General features: G+C 43.7%; 2 protein-coding genes across 2 annotated transcripts in view; one reads left to right on the top strand and one right to left on the bottom strand.

Moving 5' to 3' along the window:
* Positions 1-2,919: 2,919 nt before the first annotated feature.
* On the bottom strand, positions 2,920-5,437 carry Six6 (SIX homeobox 6). Its single transcript, XM_076922023.1, has 2 exons — positions 4,582-5,437; positions 2,920-3,586 (listed from the first exon to the last, which is right to left on the bottom strand). Exons 1-2 carry the CDS (start codon positions 5,151-5,153, stop codon positions 3,418-3,420), a joined length of 741 nt encoding a protein of 246 aa, XP_076778138.1. The 5' UTR covers positions 5,154-5,437; the 3' UTR covers positions 2,920-3,417.
* Positions 5,438-5,465: 28 nt separating this feature from the next.
* C23H14orf39 (chromosome 23 C14orf39 homolog) overlaps positions 5,466-18,522 on the top strand; it is a 45,784-nt gene continuing 32,727 nt past the window's right edge. Inside the window, 2 exon segments of the mRNA XM_076920886.1 lie at positions 5,466-5,648; positions 5,834-5,941. Of these exon segments, the coding sequence (XP_076777001.1) occupies positions 5,609-5,648; positions 5,834-5,941 (148 nt within the window). The 5' untranslated portion in view covers positions 5,466-5,608.

An 18,522-nucleotide genomic window follows, 5' to 3' on the forward strand; every position in this document is an offset into this window, starting at 1 on the left:
GGATTTTTATAAACAAACTGGTGCAGGGAGAGAGGGGGAACGCTGGGGTAGCAGCGGGTTAGGTAGTTGCAGAGAGGAGGCGAGAGGAGCCGAGCATTTGGAGGGCTTTTTTGGGTGGTTGAAAATGGTGAGAAGCCAAAGCGCCAAGTTGAGGCCGAGGTAAAATCCTGGCTTTGGTCAGGTCTGTTGAAATGTAAAAATGCTTCTTTCAGTCTGTGCTGGACTAATTGCTTTTGAGGAATTTGTGACAGGAGAACCAGAAGAAAGAAAACCTGCTCTGTGGACAGTTTTCTAGATTCAGAAGCTTTACTGGAGCCTTTCTATTGCCTCGAATTTAACGCAGTCTAGGCCGGGATAAAATGATATAAAAATTTAAAGAAAATCTTTATAATATCTTTATAATGCATGTTTATGGGCTGATTCAGGTGATTAAATAAGTAGCTGTTTGAAGATCTGGGCTAATTTCCAACCTAGGGTCATTCCAAGAATTAATCACAAAGTAATTATGTGTCCCCAGATTTCAGGTACACATACAAAAACATCCTTCAAACAATGTCAGTGCCCCAAGATTTCAACATAAAATCAGATGAATAACGCTGCATGTTACTGAAGCATTATAACGACTTTAAATGTAATTCTTGGATAGCTTGTTCATTTAGGTAAATAGTGTATCTCCTCTAAAAGCCTTCGCCAGTGCAAATAGGGAAAAAAATCCTCCATTGTTTGGCCTTCTGGTGTTCTGTAAGAATCACTAAACATTGTTTTATACAGAGAAAGCTTAGTCCCTGCAGCCTTACTCTATTTCTGGAGAGAGTAAATGTTTCCTCTGTTTCAGGCATTTGAAACTGGCGAGCAGGTTAGAATTTTTAGAATCTCAAATTCTTGTGTATCATTTTACTAATTAGTTCTTTCCTTCTTTTCTGGTTGACCTGGGATCACAGAGAGAGAGAGAGAGAGAGAGAGAGAGAGAGAGAGAGAGAGAGAGAGAGAGAGAGATATTTTCCCAATAAGCTTCCGCAAAGCTTTTGCTGAAATGAAATGAGGATGAGACGGAGCTGGATTGTAAGATTGAGAGCCATGAGTTTTCCACTGACGTGCAATCCTGCTAGGCTGATTCTAGACTAGGATGCGGTGAGAGAACCTCGTATGCAATATGGTGTTGCTTTCCAAAACACTCTGTTTAAAAACAAAACAAAACCAAACCTCACTACGTAGCCATGGCTGGCCTGGAACTCAACTTGTAGACCAGGCTGACCGCAGACCTCCAGAGGTCCGCCAGTTAGAGTCACAACACCACCACCAACCAAGGGTACCAAATTAAGGAGATTCTCGGTTTCAGGTTACTAGGGCTTGTCACTCACATGACCAGGAAAGTGAACACGTTCTTAATATCTGCACTCTTGGTGCCTTTTATTTTCCCCTCTGGAGCCCCAGACTGCTCCTTGGAACCCAGAGAACTACCAGGGACTTTAGGAATCAAAAGAGGTAGCTTTACCATGGAAATCTTTCATGGGCCACTGAAGGGCATTTGTTTGATTTGGGAATTGCCTGTTTGATCACAAAAGCTCCCCAAAACTGTCCCTCTCCTGCTCCTTTGCTATGAGAGTTTCAATTTGCAAGAATTTTCTAGATGAGGAACATTTGGACACAGTGATGACAATTTTAAAGCCCACAGTAGTCAACTCTGCTTAAGTGACATACAAACAAACATGCATGCATGCATACATGCATACAAACATACATATGTACGTATGTATGTACATCAGCCCTTTCTCATGTCCTGGGCTTTCAATAGCCACTTGACTACCTATTATCTTTCATAACTTCAGTTTTAATTTGTCTGGTACTTTAACATTTTTTGCCTTCAGAAATATTAGCAGGCATTTGACCCAAGCAATGAGTTCCTTCTAGGAACAGAGAGGTGAATTAAAAGAACTCTAACTGGCTGAGAAGTCCAGCTCAAGTGATTTAAAGATCAATGTCAAATTTTGTAATGTGCAACCCATTTCACTAGGAAAAACAAAATCTTAGATAATCTGGATATTATTTACTTTCTTAGTGCAAAAGTGGTAAAATGTGTGTGTGTTTGCATGTGGTATGTGCATGTACTTACATGTATAAGTACAAAGAACAATTACATGCTAAGAATATTTTATATTTTAACTAAGGCTATTCCCAAGGCAATGAAGTTCCTAATGGATTGCTTGCATGTTAAATGTAGAACATTGATTTCTCAATAGTTTGCTTTCTGGTCAGTATATAACCTGTATACTGCTATCTTAGTATTTCTCTTGGTGAAAATAATTTACTTGACTAAAATCCATTTCTGAAGCAGGAAGATGCTAGTCTAGTTACTGACAACCTCGCCTATCTTTTTTTAATGGTCTTAATAAACAACTGCATGCGCTTAGTAAAAGTTCTACATTCTATGTGCTTACCTTGAATGATCATGAGCTCCCACTGCTTCTGAGTGGGAGAGGGCCTCAAACAAAATGGAAACGCTTTTTATCATAACGTTCTCATAGCTTTGCATTTTTGTGAAATACGATTCATTATCTGAGTCTAGAATTTGTCTTCTCAAATTGTTCTTGAAAATCACTAACACTTAATAAAAATGATTAGGTGGACAAACCATGATCACCCGTGTGGCGAATGAAAAGTGATGCCATAGACGGCATGTTCATGTTCCAAATTCCGGGTTTAATATGGCAATGCGCATATGTTTATGTATACATATGCATACATTTTTTTAGACAATCCGATGTGGCAGGTGGTTAGCGGTTTATCTGTGGTTGGTTAAAATATATATACTAAGATATCAAAGGATATAGTGAGACTATTTGAATAAGATTCCATCCTGCATGCCCAGTAAAGGGAAGAAGAGTGATTTTTAAAAATCTGAGATCTCAGCTCCCGTAATTAAGAAAGGTTATCCACCAAGTTGTTTTATTATTTGGCTTCTTCACACAGACTGCGTGAGCCCATTTAGAACAGCAAGTTCCCCAAGCTACAGAGAAACCTATCATGGAAGTCTTTTAAATAAGTAAATAAACAGCATATATATGTTTTGTTTTTTAAAAAAGAAACCTTCAAAGCAAAAGTTATACATATATATATATATATATAACAGCGTCCTTTCGACGTGAAATACCCACAGAAGACTCAAGGGCAGGCGCTCAGCGTGCAGTTTTCTTCCAAAGGAGTCTTTGCAGCCAGATCCTTCAGGGAAAGCAATGCGAAGAGAATTGGCGTTGGATCAGGCCTCACCGCATGCCCTAGAGTCGCGATGAGGCCTGCGGGTTCCTGGCCACTGGGCTTCTGCCAGCGCTGTATTTGCTGGTCCCGTCCTCTCTTTTATTTTGTGCATTTCATTTTTTTTACACTGGATTCTGTTTCTAAGTGTGATGAGTGGGCAGCTCAGATGTCGCACTCGCTGTCGCTGGACGTGATGGAGATGGCCGAAGCGGCCGCCTTGCTCGATAGACTGGCAGCCGGGCTGGAGGCGACGCCCAACACCTCTGGCGTGCCCTCACCTTCCGAGCGTAGCACCCGCCCGGGGCCCTGCGACAGAACCTGCTGCTGGAGTCTGGAGGGTAGGGGAGGAAGGGACACCGGTCACAGCAAGAAATCAAGCCGCCACATCGTCCCCCTTTTCTCTGACCCATTTACCCCCAGCTCCTTGTGGAGACTCTCTTCCTCAGACCTTGACAAGCTGAGGAAGGTGAAGCGACCGGGTTTGGACAGATGCACAGCCGTTCCTTCAAAGAATCCTGCAGTTGCCCCCACTCTCTCTGTCTCCCTCTTTCCCGGTTCACTACGAATTCAGCCTTAGCCCCTCCAAATCTTTCTCATTTGTCACCCACCGTTGGGAGATTTACTGGGGGATTGTCAGAAATCCTCCAGCGCAAAGGAGGACAGACAAGGCTTCAGGACACGGGTTCCTTTCCTAATAGTACACCCCCCTCGGCTCATGCCTGAGGCTGGAGGTCTCCTGAAGAGTTTTGGGCCTGAGTTGCAACATCCACGCGCTGGAGAATGAAAAGCATAGGCCGACTAGCTTGCTCGGTGGAGACAGGATAGTTGTTGTGTGATGAGGAAACACGTCTTTCGGCCTCAGAATCTGAGAACCTCTGCAATCTGAAACCTTTTTCAGAGCATCAGGGAAGGATGCAGCTGGGGTTTAAAAATAAAGCTAACTAGATAGACTTCTAGTCTATAGACTAGATGAGATGAGACTGATGAGAGCCTGGGTCCATGCTAGTAAAAATTAGCTTTGGGCCTCTGGATTTCTGATTGATCCTGGGCTTTTAATCTTTCTCTCCCCCTTCCCCGTTTCCCCAACTACAGCGACACCTTAGTTTGGTGACCCACACCAGCTGCAGAGATGACCCCCAAAGCCTCAAGAACCAGGGTGGGGAGGGGGGAACCAGAAGCCTGCATAGGAATCTAGAACACAGACAGACTGCATTCCCAACTCCCTCTGAATCTGAGTCCCCAGACACCAGGTAAGGGCGCCGCCAAGAATACCTCCTCCCGCCGAATCCCGGTGTGCACCAAGCCTAGAGGCCTCCTGGTACTGACCTGTTTTTGGCTGCAGCTGCCCGGTCTCTTTGTCTGCGGTTTTTGAACCAGTTGCCCACCTGTGTGGGGGTCAGTCCGGTTGCCTGGGCGAGCTCTCGTTTTTTGCTGGGGTTGGGGTATGGGTCCTGAAGGTACCACTCTCGAAGCAGGTGCCGCGTGCGCTCCTTGAAACAGTGAGTCTTCTGTTCTCCATCCCAAATGGTCCGCGGCAGCGGGAACTTCTTCCTTACCCGGTACTTGTCTACTGGCCCCAGGGGCCGTCCACGCAGCTTTTCTGCCTCCTGGTAATGCGCTTCGAGCCACAGTGCTTGCAGCTTGGCGTGCGATTCCTTCGTAAACTTATGATTTTCCAGGATATGGTAGAGCTCGCGGTAGTTGCCGCCGTGGAAGGCCACGATGGCTCGCGCTCGCAACACCGACTCATTCTTGTTAAGGGCCTCACAGGCTGCCGGGGCCACGGGAAGCGACCACAGGAAGCGACCTAGGCGCTCCACGTCGCCGCTTTCCTCCAGGGTCTCGCATACCCCGGCTACTTGCTGGGGGCTGAAATTCAAAATGGGCAGCTGGAACATCGAGGCTGCGCGGGCGCCCCGGGTGGGACACGCAGCAGATGCCCGCGGGCCGAGCGGGGAGCGGCTGGGGGTTACAGAGTCGGGGGGAGCCTTCCCGCCTGGAAGAGCTGTGGGTTGGGTTCGGCTGCGCTTGCTCAGCTAGGAAACGCCAACCAGCAAGACCTTGCCGCTACTGGGGTGGGCGGATTGGAGACGCGGGCGCCATGGAGACCCCCTGTCAGTCACTAGGCAGCTCTGCCAATCAAGGCTGCGACTAGCGCGCCCCGGCCATTTCAGCACCTCCCCAGAATCGACAGCGCCCGCGGTTTGCGGGGAGACTGCCCAGTGTTTTACTGAACCTGAAGGATGAAAAAGGGATAGGAGTGGCTGGAACACACACGAAATCCGCAGCGTCTCACCCTCGGGGCTCCCCCCTGCCCGGCCCCTCCCTCTTGTTTTCCCACCAGAGAGGCAGGATGCTGCAGGAATTCACTTTGGGAGCGATGCTATGCCTGGGTAGGGTCGAAAGGACTCCAGAGGACAAAAGAGGACTGGAAAAAACCAAACCCTTCAAGAACTCGAAGTTTGAAAGTTTAAACCTAGGGAAGCGGCAACCCCCCGGGGAGCGCACGCACGAAAGGGACAGGGAGGGAAGTGGATCTTCTCTCTCTCTCTCCCTCTCTCTCTTTTTTTTTTTCCAGGCACTCATTCCTGCTTGACTGCCGCTTACCACTTTCCAGCTGCAAAGCAGCTGCATGGGAAGCAGGCCTGGAACAGAAGGAACAGGACCAGAGAGATCTGTAGAAGAGGTCAGTTTGGACTCTAACTTCACTCCCTTCAAAGGTTCCTGCAACTATTTTAAATGCCGGCAAGGACACACACACACACACACACACACACACACACTTGACAACTAGGTGCTAATCACAGAGTCTAACTCCAAGAAAGGCAAACTGTAGAGGCTTCTGACCCAAATAAAGTTACACTCCGTAGTCCTCCTCTCCACCTCAGCGGACTTGAACAAATGGCAGCAGCCGCATCTAGAGTGAGAAGCCATTCTTAGATCAAGACAGCGACTTAAAAGCCTACTTCAAAGATCTTTTAAAAACAGATTTGATTCTCTCATGGCAGGCTGATTTTGCCTCTTCCTAGAACTTACAACTCCTGGGGTGGACATAGAAACCAGGCTTTTTAGATCAGAAGTGCCAGCAAGATAAAGGGGAGGGGCCGTCCCACAATACCGTGTCGTTAAGGTGGCAAAGTAGAGTGGTCAGAGCCGCGGGGCCCTGACCCCTCCCGCAGGGAGCACGGGCCTTTTCTTGGCACTTTGCCTTCTGGCCAATAGATTGAATTGGCACCACTTATTGATTCCCAATTGACACCCACATCATACCGCTTTCTGGGGCTTCCGTCAAGGAAACCACGATCTCATGTAGCCGTTGATGAGGCTTATTATTTGGTAGAAAGGAAATACTGGGTACAGGTGTAGTTCCCCCACACCCCAAATCAATCGACAAGGTTCACCCCGGAATTGGACTGGGCCTAGCTGTCTTTTCTTTAGTATCAAGCACACTTTGTATGCGGCTTGTACAGATTGAGTAAATCAGAAGGCAGATAGATAGCACAGATGGTTGGATGTGTCGGGTCAGATCACACCACGCCTGAGTGCAGGGTAAAGCTCGTTCTGACGGAAAACCCTGATATTATTTTCACAGATCTTCACAGTTCACTGAGGTGGGGGGAGTAGCAGAGAGAAAGGGGCGGGAAAAAGCCCTGCAACCATTTCTATCATTTCTGTGAGATTGCCAGCCGCCTCAACCGAGTGGCTTTCTTCTCAAGAGCTCATTTTCTTGAAGTGCTACAGGGTAGGGGCAAAATAAGGGCGATGAGGTAGTGAGAAAACACAAACCTCCTCTGCCTGGGAGCGATTTCTAAATCAACCTCAGGGGCACATTTTAGTGAGAAACCTGGCATACAGGGACCCTGGCCCTCTTGGGGGGGGGGGGAGAGAATCTGTGGCGCAGAAAAAGCCCCGGGCCTTGAGGACAAAGCGGGGATCAAGCAGGGCTTCAGGAAACATTTTCCCCTCTGGTCATGGAAGAAAGGCGTGCCCTAGCTCGGGTTTGCGGGCCCTTTTCTCTTTTCGCACGGGGACAGAATAGCTTCACCTCCATCCTGCGTTCTTGGAAACCAGGCTGCGATTCTATCCGACCTACAAGCCTTACCCAGGCCCAGCCGCAGGTCACCTTGTCTTCACCCAGCACAAAATTTAAAAGCCGCAGGGGCTAGGACTTTAACTTTTGTGAGCAAGTCGTTTTAATTTTCCGAGTCAAGACGCCCCATCCGGGAAATGATAATATTTATCCTATTGCCCACTTCTTGAACAACAGCTCCATAAATATGAGATAAGAGGACACTTTGGCCTTTACATGTTTGAAGTCCCAGCGGGAGGCTGGGGCTCAAGGTCCCGCTGGCTGTGGGAAGACACCCAAAAGGCGTAGGCAGAACGTGCAGGTGCCTGGTGCCTTGTGGGGCCCTGGAGGAAGGGCTCTGGGGCCTGAGATCAGATCTTCGGCCCTCCTTAGGGATTTAATTTAAATTTAGTAACTCAAAAGAAGTGAACGGGCCTAAGTCACCTTGGAATCGCCTGGTTGTTCACTGGATTCACTTGGAGAAAAACTGAAAGACAAGGGGACCAATCCCATTCCAGGAAAAGAGGGACGCTTCGGGGCGGGCGTGTGTGTGTGTGTGTGTGTGTGTGTGTGTGTGTGTGTGTGTGTGGTGGGGGTGTCTTAGAAATGACTTTGCTGTGAAAAGAAAGAAAGAAAAAAAGAAAGAAGGAAAGAAAGAAGGAAGGAAGGAAGGAAGAAAGAAAGAAAGAAAGAAAGAAAGAAAGAAAGAAAGAAAGAAAGAAAGAAAGAGTGAAAAAAATCAGAGAGAGACTCGGCAGCCCTCAGCCTACCAGCAAGCACTCAGAGCCTGCGCTGCTTGCCAGGCGGAAAGCTACACTTTCCAGTTGACTTTTTTTTAATTTTAAGAAAGGTGTTTGGTTTGTTTGTTTGTTAGCAAACATGGGAGCGTTGTGACAGCCCTCTAGTGAGGCGCCCTTCACTCTCCATTTTGTTATTTAATTTTATTTCTTTCAGCAACCCTATTGGAGGGCCTTCTACCCCACGCTTTACAGGGAGACCCGAAAACCGTCAGAGCCAAGAATGCGGAGATGTGGATTGCTGTCAATTTTAGTTTGAGGGCGGGATGTCCAGGAAAATATGTAGAGATTATAACTTTAGTTTTAGATATGACTCCGTTCCTCAGCTTGTGCAGTAAATCTTCGGAAGTTAGTATTTTGTGTACATAGGGTACTTTTTTTTTTTCTTTCTCGGGTAGGCACGCAGATGTTCACAGGAGCTCACGCTAACAGGGAGCGCAAGTGACTTCTAGTCAACACACTTTTACTGAGTTCCAGTCTTAGCTTTCTTTGTATTGCCTGCCTCTTAACTGTTCCTAACTGCAATGCCTGAAAAATAATGGTGTGTTCCCCCAACCTCGCCACACTTTGAATACTCAGAGGCTTTAAGAATGTGGTAATTGAATCTATCTGAATTCCTTACTGAAGGCGTTTTGCTGCATGTGAGAGTCACAGACTGGAGGACAATGAGGCCCAGTCTTTTGTGTGTCCGTTTGCACTTTCGGAGAGTTTTATCTTCCTTTTCCCTTTCAAAGCCTGATGTTGATGGAAAAAAAAAAGGTACTTAAAAAAACTTTCCTATCTCTAATTAAAATTTTTATTAAAAATAATTATTCTAAAATATCTCGTCTATAGCAAAAATAATCTAGAAAGTGCCAAAAGGTATTTTGTAGTCTTTGAAATGGCAGTATGGAAATTTCATAACTTTCATTTATTCCTTAACTTGATATTCTGAATTCATGATGAGCCTGTCCACAGAGAGGTGTGTGTCTGTTTATGTCTTTGCCGGTCCAGATCTTCAGATTATGGTTTGAGTTCTAGATCCTAAAACATATTTATAAACTGTCCTAAAACAAAACACCTCCCAAGGTAGGTTGCAGGCGTTTCTTCTGTAAGGCTGCATCTTGTCACAAAGAGCAGAGAGGCCCCTTTGTCACCTACTCCTGAGGATAAACAGATGCTGCCTTTGCCATCTTAGAAGTGCGCTGCTCATCCAACTGCAGTCTGAGTCCTCATTTGTAGTGGGTTCAGGATCTTTGCATGAGGATTTGAATTTAAGCAAAAGAGTATATTGTTAGTTTTAGCCCTTGTAATAGAATATCTTAGATGTGCATGCCTTTCTCCTGCTTCTTTAAGGCAAGCCTCAAGCTGCACACTGCCAGCCACACACACTGTTGCTTATTGAAGGCTAGGCATCAAACGGATCTAAAGGATTAGTGCTTAACTATGTGACTAGGCTATGATTTATAAACACATTGTTATCAGCAATAAAACACTGATTGACTTAAAGAATGATTAATCCATAGTTCTCTGCTGGAGCATAGTTCCTTCTCCTACCCTGTTATAATTTAACACTATAATTTAACACTTTCTCTATTATTATTAACGTTATCTCTTTCTTTTTCCTCACCATTTCAAATCCCAGATCAAAATATTTCTTTAAAATACTCATATTGGGTAGTCTGGGTAGGTGAAGGTTCTTGCCACAGAGCCCCCAACAACCTGACAACAGTCCCCAGATCCCACATAGTGAAAGCAGAGAAGCAACTTTTACAAGTTGTCCTCTGACCTTTGAACACATCCTGCAGTAGGCTGAGAACGTGTGTGCACATGTGTGCATGCACACACACACATATACATACATGCATATCATTAATAAATATCTCAACTTTTCTGAATTAATCTCCTTGGTTAATAGAAAATGCTTTTTAAAAATTGCATTATAAAAAATACACTTATATGACATCTTTCCTCCTAAGTAGCCACTCTCAGCTGAAAGAAATCTCACCCCCTTCCTCCCACTACTTGCAGGACATATTTGGCAATATCCAAAGACATTTGGATCACCAAAATTGCCAACTAGTGACTGAACCAGAGGTGCTAACATCCTAACATTGGCACAGAAGAACCCCTAACAATAAATAACAATAACATTGCTGCTCAGAATCAAGGGTTTTGAAAATAAACAAAGATTGTATGAAGCCTTGCTAAAATTCTGTTTACTATGGGGGGTAAATTGTTTGCAAAGGAATCAGTACAAGTCCCTCCCGAACTTATTTATTTTATTTGTGTGTATGAATGTTTTTGCCTATGTGTATATTTGTGCACCAGATTTCTGCCTGAGGTCTGAAGAGGTCAGAAGAGGATGTTGGATCCCCTGGAACTGGAGTTACAGATGATTATGAGTCACCATGTGGATGCTGGGAACTGAGCCTGGGTCCTCTGCCTTCTTTCCAGCCCTGGAATCAGTATTCTTTTCATTTCACTTTGTTTGTAGACCAAATTAATAAAATCTGTTTGTAGGACCTATTTTTTCTTAAAATTTACTGTAGTTGTTGTCTGTAGTCATATTTATACACCAAAAACCCTGTGATCGCCGGGCGGTGGTGGCGCACGCCTTTAATCCCAGCACTTGGGAGGCAGAGGCAGGCGGATTTCTGAGTTCGAGGCCAGCCTGGTCTACAGAGTGAGTTCCAGGACAGCCAGGGCTACACAGAGAAACCCTGTCTCGAAAAAAACCAAAACAACAACAACAACCACAAAAAACCAAAAACCAAACCAAACCAAACCAAAACAAAACCCCAAACAACAACAACAACAACAAAAAAAAAAAAAACAAAAAAAACCCCCCCTATGATCAGAATGCAGAATGGGTTTTTCTGTCTGACATGATGGTATCTATGGCCTTTGAGTAATTGGTAGGACAGAGAGAGGTAGGTCTCTCTCCATTTTACAAAAAAATCTGATTGCCCATGTTACACATCTAATTAGTGGTAGACAGAGGGATACGACCTTCCATATGTAAAGGTCTGTACTGTTCCACGCAGCTGTGACTTCAGCATCTGAAGCTCTCTAGCTCAAAAAGCATAGGGAAATTTAAACTGTCTTGGATGTAACCCTTGCAACCCCCTAAAGAGTCCCCAAGTCAAAATGTGGCTTTGGGACTTTATTGTCTTCTGTGGAGACCGGAAGCTGCTGGAGTCCGGGGCTGGTACTAAGGAAGAGCCTTTCCCGAGTCAGCATACTGTCCACTTACAGGAAAGGCAAACTGAATGCAGCCTCGGGGGACAAGAGATTGGACTTGAGGTGTTGTAAGGCTGGGTTTAAGTGAAAAAAACTCTGAACTCTTTTGTCAGGTCTTTCAAAAGAATAACAGTGATGCTTACAAGCGCTTCTGTAATTAACAAGCTGTCAACATTTTCTATTGCATTTACAGAAGTCGATTACAGACCTCAGAATTGTGATAAATGTTTCTTTAGGTCTGAAATGTTAGCCTTCATCTTCTTTTCAGCCTAGGGGCAATTTTTGAAACCAATTTTGTTTCAATCATTTTGGATCAGTTGTGTGGTAATTTTGGAAGTGCAGATGCTCTGGGCCCACCTATTGAAATAAAGATTTTTAAATGGAAACACAGAAAGGAGACTGCCTAAGCCCCAGTAGGACCAGCTGCAAGGCCCTGGCAGGGAATTATATAGGCAGACAGGGGAAACAGAATTGAAAAAAAAAAAATTAAAGGATGGAGAAATGTGGTTGTTTCTTTAACAGCAGATTCCCTGTCCCCCTTGGATCCTTTAGACTGAAAGATTTTAAACCCTTCTTTTTTTCTGTTTTGAAAAAAAAAACATAAGAAAATTTATTAAAACTGTTATTAACATTGGAGTTGAACTAAGTTTAATAAATTTAAATATTTATTTTTATTCTTCCTTTAGTAAATGTTCTTTTATATCTTTTCTATTTCCTCACTTTTTTACTTGTACCAATCCCATGTGTGTGTTCTTATTCCTTAGTGACTGCTAATAATTATTTTTCAGTGTATAATACCTTGCTTTCTCTCTTTTCTACTTGGTCTGATCCATGACTTCTTCCAGCCGTCCCCTAGTCTCCATTGCTATGAACTTCCTCAGTAGACTAAGGTTAACATTGTGAGGTAAACAGAAACAAAACGCTCATTCCCTAAATGATGGGAGGAAGGAGAGGGCCTCGGAGTGTGCTGATGCTGTAGGGTAGTGAGGCTCTCACGCTAACATTTACAGGAGCCATGAAGTAGCTGATGCAGGGGACTTTAGATTCGCTGTTTGTGCCAGTGCACTGACCACAGTTTTTGAGGCCCCAGTTTTCTTATCTAGCAAATAAAATAATCCTTAGCTGAGAACTGCAAGGGTTAATGAGATAGGAATGACTATCCTTTGCACAGTGCCTGACATCATACATTTCAACTAGAATTAGTTCTCCTTTTGTGTCCAAACCATTGACTGAGTCTAGCAATTAGGCCTTTAGTATTGTCTACATGGTGCCTCACTTTCCATTTGGTGCTTGACTTTGCTGTCCTTTGGTGTTGTCTTTGGATCCCTGGAAACTTTCTTTAAATTAAAAAAAATTTTTTTTGTATTTTATGTGTATGAGGTACTTTGCCTACATGTAATAAGTGTGTGTAATAAGTGTGTGTACCACACACATGCCTGGCACCTATGAAACCTTAGAAGAAGGTATTGGGTCCCCTGGAATTGGAATTACAGATGGGTTTGAACCACTCTGTGAATGCTGGGAACTGATCCAGGTTCTCTGCAACAAATGCTCTTAATGGCTGAGACATCTTTTCAGTCTCTAATGGCCTTCAAAGCAATAGGTTCCTCTGAGGGAAGCATTCCTATTTCGGTTGCAGTAAATTACATGCTTCCTACGCTGTTTCCTGCGGCTGATGCAGCAGTGCGCCTCAAAGCGGGGTGCTACCAAACCCCAGAAATGTATTCTCTCACAGGTCTGGAGGCCACACCTGATCAAAGTGTTGGCCGAGCTCTTTCTAGCGCTCCAGGGAGGAATGCCTCTTTTTATTCTAGGCCGCAGGCATTTCATGTTTTGTAGCTGCTTCTCTCTACTCTGTGCTCTGATCTTTATATCACTCATCCTTGTGTGTGTGTGTGTGTGTGTGTAAGGGTGTATGTGAGGGTCTGCATGAGTGTCTGCTTGTGAATGTGTGTGTGTTAGTGTCTGTGTATAAGTGTATATGTCTATGTGTGAGTGTGTGTATGTCTGTGTTAGGAGTGTGTGTGAGAGAATGTGTATTGTGTAAGTATATGTGAGTGTATGTGCCTTTTCGTATGTCTGTGTGTGTATGCATGTGTTTGTGTGAGTGTGTATGTGTGTTAGTGGTGTTTGTGTGTGAGTGTTGAGTTAGTGATGTGTTAATGGTGTGTGTGTGAAAATACCTGTATTTTATAAGGATAAAGAAGATTCTATTAAGGACCACTTGTGTAATCTAGGGTGTTTCTCCTTATAAGATCTTTAACTTGGTCACTTGTCTTACCACATAAAGTCAGGTTCACAGGTTCTAGGGGTGAGAAGGTGAATTTATCTCTGGCAACCTTCTTCTCTCCAGCAGATAACCCCAAGTACTTGACCTGCATGCCAGTCTCAAGTGTTTTGGAAGTAAACAGAAAGAATAGAATATTATAATTGATTGATTTAGAAATAGAAAAATATTTTTGGCTCAGTTATTTTAAAAATAAATTATTTAATTTTATTTAAAATTATTCCATATGAAGATTTGGAGGAGCCCAATCAAAGATGAATTTCATTAATTCTTCATTTTATTTGAAATTATGGATTTTTCTTAGGACAATAATCGATATGAAAAAAACCCACTAGCATGGTTGTCCTCTGTCGTGGGATTAAATTAAATGAGAGTAGATTTCATCTCTCTTTGCATTTTCTATTCAAATGTAGACTCTTTAAGTACAATGAACTTATAAGAAGAAATCTGCGGGTTGTTTGTACTTTATTTCAGAGAGTTGTAATAGAACTTTTACTTTTTAAAAATGATTATGTATGTAATTGATCTCTGTTAATAAATCACCAAGGCTCAGAAGAATCTTGGAAGAGAATTTTGAGTTAGTTCTTTAATACAATTTACATAATTTAACATAGAGCAGTGAGTTACTTCTTTGGGCTTAGCAGAATCTGCCCTTAGCTGTGAGTCTGTTATGTTACCCACTCTTTCCTTTCCCTTTTTATTAGAAGGGTATAAACTATTATTCAAGCAAAAACTCTTCTATTAAGAAAGACCTCTCCATAAAACGGGTGGTGGTGCATACATTTAATCCTGGCACTTGGGTGCAGAGGCGGGCAGATCTCTGAGTTCTGGTGGCAGAAAAGTCAGCTGGAACACTTGGAGCAGCTGCTAAAGCTGTCCACACAACAGGAGCTGTGTTTGTCAGGTGTCTACATCCTTCTCATACTCACCTTGTACTAGTAACTCTTCACCAAGTCATCTCTGAAGGCCCATCGCTCCCACAAATTCTAACCCAAAATACCACATAAATGACCCTGGGAGAGTCTCTGCTTCCTTCTGAAACGTCACAAGCCAGGCCTCCATCATCAACATTGTTATCAAGAATCTTATCTTCTAAGCTCCCTGAGAACAGCCTGTTAAGATCTGAACCGTGAGCATCTTGAGGAGGAAAGGGCTTATTTCATCTCACAGCTCACAGTTCAACATGAACCCAATGGAGTGCTAGGGACACCAACCCACCCATAAACTTTCAACCCAAAATTTATCCTGTCTACAAGAAATGCAGGGATGGGGACTGGAGCAGAGACTGAGGGAATGGCCAACCAATAACCTGCCCAACTTGAGACCCAACCCATAGACAAGCACCAGTCCCTAACACTATTAATGAAACTCTGTTATGCTTGCAGACAGAAGCCTAGCATGGTTGTCCTCTGAAAGGCTCTACCCAGCAGCTGACTCAGACAGATACAGATACCCATAGCCAAACAGTGGATGGAGCTTGAGGACTCTTATATGGAAGAACAGGAGGAAGGATTGTGGCCCCAAAATAAATAGGAACTCCACAGGAAGACCTACAGAGTCAACTAACCTGGACCCTTGGGGCTCTCAGAGACTGAACCACCAACCAAAGAACATACAGGGGCTGGACCTAGGCCTTCCTGCTCATATGTAGCAGATGTGCAGCTTGGTCTTCATGTGGGTCCTGAACAACTGGAGCAATGGTTATCCCAAAAGCTGTTGTCTGTCTGTGGGATATGTTCTTCTAGCTGGGCTGCCTTCTCTGGCCTCAGTGGGAGAGGAAGCACCAAGCCTCGCAGAGACTTGAAGTATCAGGGTAAGGGGGATAGCCAGAGGAGGAATCCCCACTCGCTGACAGGAGAAGGGGAGAGGGGATGGGGGAAGGATTGTGGGAGGGGGTGACTTAGAGAGAGGCAGTGAGTGGGATGTAGAAATAATAATAATAATAAATCCCTCACAATCATGCCCACAGGCCAGTCCAATATAGAATAAAGACAAAACCCATTTTCAAGTTATTCTAGGTGGCATTGAGTTGACAATTAAAGTTGATTATCATACTGAGATTTAGAATATCATTTAATATAATACTAGTAAGTAGAGATAACTGAGGAGAAACAGGCTCAACAGAAACAAAGGCACATGATCAGAGAAAAAAAGAGGTGGGTTAGGTTGACATTAAGTGGTGTTTCCCTGAGATGGGTTAGGTTGACATTAAGTGGTGTTTCCCTGAGAAGGGTTACGGTAACATAGTGGTGTTTCCCTGCAAAAAACATTGTACTGCTCCAGAGACAGGGAATCAAGTGAACAAAGAAATGGTTTTGTTTTAATATTTAGATGTGAATTCTACCATACATACAAAAATCTTGGCACATTTTAAACCTGTTTTTCCCCCAACATTTTAAACCTGTTTCTTCCCCCCTCCACCCCCCCCATTAACCTGACTTCGAGTCTTAGCAGGTCACATTGTTAATTCTTCTATGCCTATGTTTCCTGTAAGAACAATTCTTAGGAGACTTGTAGGGCATTTGTAAATTAAATTGAGATTGTAGCCATTATGATAAACTATTTTAAAGTTATCACCTATTTATTGTGGCTATCAAAGTGTGCCTGGTGTTGGGGGTTTGGAGGGATTGGCCTGTTCTTGAGGAGTTTATAGAACAGAAAAAGACAGAAAATTTATGTAACAGTTATATAAATAATGGATAATTGAAACTATGCTAATGACCATGAAGAGTAAGAACATGATCTCAGAGTTTACTTATGTCTATGAATTTACTTGTATTTATGAGTTTGTGTCTGTATGTGCACCTGCATGACAGAAGGAGGCATCAGATCCCATTACAGATGGTTGTGAGCATCATATGGTTTCAGGGAATTGAACTCAGAACCTCTGGAAAAGCAGCTGATGCTCTTAACCACTGAACCATTTCTCCAGCCCCCAAACTAATAGTTTATAATGCTAAGACTGCAATACTTGAGTTGAAAGTTGGAGGAAGTATAGATTATTCAGAGAAGAAAGATGAAGAGTTCTAAGCTGAGGAGCTAACCAGAAATTGGATCAGTGCTGGGAAAGAGTGTGTTAAGAGCTGAAAGACTTGTAATACAGATGCACTGCAAAAAACAAATGGATAGGCTGAATATCTGCTGAGATGTTGTGGAGAGATCAGGTCACACAAGGACTAATGCATACATGTTTAATGGATTTAGTAACTGTGCTCACTAGTTTTATGTCAGCTTGACACAAACTGTAATCATCTGAGAAGAGGGAACTCAATTGAGAATGTACCTCTAGGAAATCAGGCTGTAAGCAGGCAAGCCTGTACAATATTTTCTTAATTAGTGATTGATGGGGAAGGGCCCAGCCCATTGTGGGTTGTGTTACCCCTGGGCTGGTGGTCCTGGGTTCTATAAGAATGCAGGCTGAGCAAGCCAGTAAGCAGTATCTCTCCATGGCTTCTGCATCAACTTCTGCTTCCAGGTTCCTGTTTGAGTTCCTGCCTCAGCTTCCTTCAATTAACCATTGTTTTGGTTAGGATTTTACTGCTGTGAACAGACACAATGTCCAAGGCAACTCTTATAAAGGACAACATTTAACTAGGGTGGGTTTACAGGTTCAGAGGTTCAGCCCATTATCATCAAGGTGGGAGCATGGTAGCATCCAGGCAGACATGGGGCTGGAGGAGCTGAGAGTTCTACATCTTCAACCAAAGGCAGATAGGAAAAGACTGGCTTCCAGACAGCTAGGATGAGGGTCTTAAAGCCCATGCTCACAATGACAGTCCAACAAGGCCACACCTAATAGTGCCACTCCCTGGGCCAAGCATATTCAAACCACCACAACTGTGACTGAGATGTGTAAGCCAAATAAGTCATTCCTTCTCCAAGTTACTTTTGGGCATGATGTTTTATCACAGCAATAGAAACCCTAACTAATTATCCCTAACAGGGATAGAAAGTCATCTTAATGTTCGGCAAGAACAAAGTATATGTTGCATTGGAATTGGAAGGTAGATTTGAGTCTGTTGAGAATAAGCTACAAGATAGACAACAGGAGATTGAACAACTATTTAGAAATGTGTTGACTGGAGGCCGAGCAAATTGACTGTGGAGAAAGACTCTCCAGAAATCAATTTGAACAGCACTTTGTGTAGAAAACTATCTTTCAGGGGTGCTAAGGACAAGATGAAAAGTCTCAGTTTTAGCACAACATGATGAAAAAGTCAAGAAGGAAAGAATAGCTGATTGTACTCCTTTTGTAATTTCAAGAGAGGTTGCATGGAGAGAGAATGTGTTGCAGAGAAAGTCTGAGCTAGAGAGTTGGGGAAGGGGTTAGAGTAGTGAACCAGGTCCACCAGGAAGCCCAGCACTGAGCTGTTTCATGGCACTTGTCTTATGAATGGAACCTCTGGGCCCACGAGAGGCTTATGACCAAGGGAGGAAAAGAAAGTCAGTGCAGGACATTATCTTGGAACCCACCCCCAGGCTGGTAAATGCAGCATCTGGCAGATTCAATGAGCCTTGGTTCTTGGCTAGATACCCATGGTGGAGCATCTGGTGGTGACCTGGTACCTGTCCCATCCCAAAAATCTCTTTTACAAGGGCAAGAAAGATGATCTGTCCACTGAATACATTTAAATAAATTTGATTACTCATGCATGGGATGGGTGATGGTGGTGTTGGTGAAACTGAGGAACGAATGTGCATGCATGAGTGTGTATGTGACAGCAACTAAGCTGCAGACAAATGTGAATTCAAATGCAAATAGATTGGTTTTTACATCACAGTAAGGTGATGTTTCTGGATTTCTGCAAATTTTCATTAGACTGTCTTGAGTTGAAGTGAATCAACTCTTGACTTATTAAACTTTCTTGGCAGCTATAACAACATAATGCCAG

This window comes from Arvicanthis niloticus, chromosome 23, assembly GCF_011762505.2.
Source record: "Arvicanthis niloticus isolate mArvNil1 chromosome 23, mArvNil1.pat.X, whole genome shotgun sequence".
Taxonomy (NCBI): domain Eukaryota; kingdom Metazoa; phylum Chordata; class Mammalia; order Rodentia; family Muridae; genus Arvicanthis; species Arvicanthis niloticus.

Coding starts and splice junctions, on each gene's coding strand:
- Six6 (XM_076922023.1), bottom strand. CDS start 5,153: ATGTTCCAGCTGCCCATTTTGAATTTCAGCCCCCAGCAAGTAGCCGGG. Junction 3,587..4,581: donor GCAGCTGCAGCCAAAAACAG/GTCAGTACCAGG, acceptor CCTACCCTCCAG/ACTCCAGCAGCAGGTTCTGT.